At 54.5% G+C, this 4,669-nt stretch overlaps 1 protein-coding gene across 1 annotated transcript; it reads left to right on the top strand.

Annotated features, from left to right (window-relative positions):
- Nucleotides 1-298: 298 nt before the first annotated feature.
- On the top strand, nt 299-3,567 carry Smim41 (small integral membrane protein 41). Its single transcript, XM_040753777.1, has 2 exons — nt 299-730; nt 3,060-3,567. The coding sequence occupies exon 1, from the start codon at nt 359-361 to the stop codon at nt 623-625; it is 267 nt and encodes an 88-aa protein (XP_040609711.1). The 5' UTR covers nt 299-358; the 3' UTR covers nt 626-730; nt 3,060-3,567.
- The last annotated feature ends 1,102 nt before the right edge of the window (nt 3,568-4,669 follow it).

Here is a 4,669-nt window from a genome sequence, read left to right as displayed (position 1 = left end):
AGTGGTCAGTGCCTCAACCAGCACCTGGAGGGGGTGTATGTCTAAGAATCCCAAAAGCTGAAAAGCCCTGAGACGAAGGGAAGCCTTGGGGACAGGCCTCCTGGGTTTACTTGGAAATTTCAAATTATGGGCATGGGATTGGAAAGCAGATAGGCTAGGCCTAAGCATCCGGCCTGCCAGAGAAGGACCTCCAGGCTTCTCTGGAGGAGCCTGTCTAGGAGGGACGTAAGCACTCACTCATTCTGCACAGAGTTGGGCAGAGTGGGGCGGTAGAGCCCTGGGAGGCCCGCCCCTTGAATACATCTCACAGGGCCTCAGCTGTCAGGATAGTGTGCACATCTGGGAGGCTGGTGGGAGCATGAACGCCTCACAGGGGGGAGCTTTGGCCAAGGCTGCCTGGCTGGACTGCTGTAACCAGTCTGGGTTGCCGTTCAGGCCGCCCGAGGGGACACGAAGGGTGCAGGCGGTAGTGCTGGGTGTGCTGTCGCTGTTGGTGCTCTGCGGGATCCTGTTCCTGGGTGGTGGACTCCTCCTCCGAGCTCAGGGCCTGGTAGCACCACTGGCTCGGGAAAGGCGGGCATCCCATGAGGCTGAGCCTGGTGCCTGTGGAGGGAATGACTCCTAGGTGTCAGCCTGCCTTGGAAAGTTCAGCTGCTTCTGTGCCTTCCAGAGCCTATTTCTGTGGAGCCCAGGGGAAGGTCCATCCCACAAGCTCTTGTCTCCTGCACAGGTGAGAGCCTTGAGGCACAGGGAGAGGAGGGGTGGGGCTGGGTGGGGTGGACAGTGATGGCCTCTTCTCTCACCAAGCCAGACAGCTGCAAGTCCAGGGTGGGGCTGGAGGTTCCCTGTGCCTCTGATCATCTCTCCGTCCCTGCCTGTCCCCTAGGCACAGACAGCCTTTGTGTTCCCATGTCCATAAAGAAGGAGGGTGGAGGGGCCTGGTGATGGGAGCTTTTTCTGGTACCTATGTTTCCCCACCTCTGCATCTGCCCAGTCCAACTTGTAGTGTGCATGCTGGATTCAGCTGAACCCTTTGTACTAGAACCTTGGCTTTCAGCTTGCCGCTCTCTCTTCCATGAAGCCTTTGTCCATGCACGGGAGTGGGCAGGCTGGGGCGAGCCAAGGTGAAGGCAGAGGAAGGGAGGGGAGGTTCTTCACTCCCACTGGAGGTATCCCTGGTCTTGGGGAAACCTTGCAGGTAGAGAGGTGTGCCGAGGCCCCCTCCCCTCACTCCTGCTCATGGTGGCTCAGGGCCAGGAGTTTTGTGTGCTGTGTGTTGGGGGTTGCGATGGCAAGGTTCGTGGCGGGAGCAGACGGGGAAGGGAAGCAGAAGTGGGTCCTGGCGGGAGCAGACACTGTGGGAAGCATAAGTGGGGCTGATGATTCCCAGCTGTGGGGGCTGTGTCTGGGTCTCCTGTCTCCATCCCTCTAAGGACAGGAACCATCTGGAGAGAAGGGCCTGGGTGGCCCAAAGGACAAAGTAATCCCAGTCCAAGGCCACCTCAGACTGAGCCATGAAATGGGGGTGGGGAGGTGAGGTAGGAGGGTGGGTTCACTGTCTCATCAATATTCAGCTGTGTGTGGGGACTCCTGGGGGCTTCTGTAGAGGCTGTTTCTTGGTGACTCACCCCTCCTGCTTTCAAGTAGCTGCCAGTAAGGCATTGGTGCAGGGTGCCTGTGAAGATGGCTTGGTGAGGGGCCGCGGGTGTGGGCAGCTGCAGTTAACCAGTTGTGAAGCCGATGATGTGTGATCCTTGCTTAGCAGCTAAGGGTTTGGCACCAGTTCTTGGACAGCTGTGCCACACTAGCCTTGAGAGTGGCAGATTTCTCACATTCAAGATGCCTTCCCCACTGCCTTGGAGAGAGGATAGTCCAGGGCAGTGTGTGTGTGTGTGTGTGTGTGTGTGTGTGTGTGTGTGTGTGTGTGTGTGTGCGTGCTCGCTCCTAGAATCAGGGAAGTGAGCAGGGCCTAGGAACTGTCCCCACTCACTTAACTGCTCTTGAGCCCTGGGGATCTTCTCTTGTACCAGATTCCTCTAAGCCTGATAGACTCTGCTGTCTTCCACCATGTACTTTACTTCTCTCTCCTCAGTGGAATGGAGGGTCTTTAAATTCCCACAAACCCCTTCACTGACAAACAGGGAAGCTCAGAGAACTTTGAGAAGGTAAAACTCAAAGAGACAAGCACATGACATACTCAGGAGAGTGGCAGAGCCAGAATGGACCATGAGGCTCCAGGTTCCAAGCTGTCTCCCTCTGCTTCTCCACTGCTCTGTGAGATACTGGTAGGAGACATGGCCTCCCTTCCTGTCACAAGGGAGCCATTTCAGGCACATGGGCAGCCTTCAGCTTCAGTCAAGGATCTGAACCCTAAGCCTCATTGTCACTGATCCATCTTGTCCCTACTTCATCAATGGCCTTGCCAGATACCCTTTTGTTCCTAGAACAGTCCTCAGATGCCAAGAGGCAGCCACTTACCAGCTGGGTGCAGCCTTCCTGGCTTGAACCTGGGGAATGGGGGAGGGGCTCAGGATTGTTGGAGTAAACATGGATGGGAAGGATCCAAGCCATCCGCTCAAGTCCCTATGGTGTTAAGGATGTGTGGAGATTGGCAGCAGGAAAGGCTGTGTCTCCAGCATCTTCTTGTCTGCTCACACCCAGGACGGAGACAGAGCTGGGAGGGGGGGGGGGGTAGGCCAAAGCTTTCTTCACCCGACTTCCTGCCTTTGATGTCCCTTGGGCTCAGTTGTTGGAATGGGTACAGCATGTTCAGAAATTCCCTACAGATCTCTGGTCAAGGCGGTTAGTCTGGGGGGGGGGGTGGCAGAGAGGGGATGCTGCAGTCAACTCCTTTCAGGGTAGAAAGAGGTGGGGGCTAGGGGCGGGTCTGAGGGACAGAGAGGTGGCACCTTGGCCCCCAGTGCACTCTGTTAGCCTCAGCCTGTGCCACACAGGCTGCCCTACCCTATCATCTGAGTTCATCGTGTACAGGGCCCCGTCTGATCTCCTCAGCTGACTGCACGCTCCCTCCAGTCAAGATAGGGCACCGTGTCTTACAGATGCTGGAGCAAGCTGTGCCCTTCGGAATGCTCTCCCTCCACCTGCTGCCGCACCGGGAAACCCCTGCCACCCGCCCTTACTCCATCTGTGCTGCAGATGATGGGCTGAAGATACCTGGACTGTGGTGCCTCCCTACTCTAGGATCCTAGCACTCAATGCTGCCTCTGGAGCTGCTCTCTGATACCTGGGGCGGGTCCAGGAGACCCACGCTCCAGGAACAAGCGAGTCTGCTTGCTGACTGCTGTGTGCCCTGGACACTGACATGGCTTTACACCCCAACTGCTTGGACATTAGTGTGTCCTCTGCACACCAGACCCCTGTGGATACAAGAGTGCAGCTCCTGTCCTGCCTGATGCCAGACAGGAGTGTCCTACAACCCAGCAACCTATTGTAACCTATTGCTGCTGAGAACTGCTGGTTAGTATCTCCCATTTGAGAGCGTGTCAACAGCCATCAGTAATGCACTATCACTTTCCTTGGCTTGCTATTAAATTGTCCAGAAATGCAGTTCTGAGTGTCTGGTCTGTTTCCAGCACTTGACCCACCCCCCTCCTGACCCAAAACTCACTGAGTGCTCTAGGATGAACTTGAACTCACAGTAATTCTCCTACCTCTGCCTATCAGGGATTATAGATGGGGCCACCACAGCTGGTTTAGAAGCATGGTTTTCTTTTCTTTTTTTAAAAATTTAAATTAGAAACAAGCTTGCTTCACATGTCAATCCCAGTTCCCTCCCCCTCCCCTCCTCCCCCCCCAACCCCTCACCCCTTCTCCCCTCCACTACTCAGGGAGGGTGAGGCCTTCCATGGGGAAATCTTCGAAGTCTGCCATAGCATCCCAGGTAGAGAGCCTTCTTCGTGTGTCCAGGTTGAGAGAGCATCCCTCCATGTGCAATGGGCTCCCAAAGTCCATTTGTGCTCTAGGGCTAAATACTGATGTACTATCCAAGGCAGAAGCAAGGTTTTGTGAGGGTGGGTGTGACGTGGGCTGCGAGTGACTCTAGTGCCCGCACATGGCTGCCTTCTGACCCCCAGTGGTCAGTGTGGTCAAGAGTTTGGCTTTATTCAACCCCTGACTAGAGCTGGGGCAGGGCACCTCTGCTCTGAGAGTGGATTTTTGTAAATGTACACTCTCAGTGCCAGTCAGCAAACCTTCCTGAATGACAGTCCCTTCACCTATGAAATAGAAGTGACAATGTCAGTGTGAGGACCTAGTGGGTAATGTGTTTGTTTTGTATACTATATATTGTTCATTTTTGTGTACTGCAGTTATCAAGGGACACTGTTCCCCCCAGCCCCGCCTCTATTATTTTTCTATTGTGGTGATAAAAACATCAGGACCAAGGCAACTAATGGCAGAAAGAGTTTATTTTAGACTTACGGTTTCAGAAGGTTATGGTTCATAATGGCTGGAAGAGGTAGCTAGTATGATGGCTGGAACTGGAAGCCGAGAGTGGATAGCTCACATCTTAAGCCACAGACAGGAAGCACAGAGCACACTGGGAATGCTGTTTAAAGGTTGTTAAACTCTCAGAGCCTGCCCCTCACATGCCTGCTCCAACAAGGTCACACCTCCTAAATCTCCCAAACTGTGCCTCCATAATCTAAGG

This window comes from Mesocricetus auratus, unplaced genomic scaffold (genome assembly GCF_017639785.1).
Source record: "Mesocricetus auratus isolate SY011 unplaced genomic scaffold, BCM_Maur_2.0 Super-Scaffold_100010, whole genome shotgun sequence".
NCBI classification, from domain to species: domain Eukaryota; kingdom Metazoa; phylum Chordata; class Mammalia; order Rodentia; family Cricetidae; genus Mesocricetus; species Mesocricetus auratus.
Note: the sequence above shows the minus strand (reverse complement) of the source record. Positions and strands in the feature narration are given on the sequence as shown.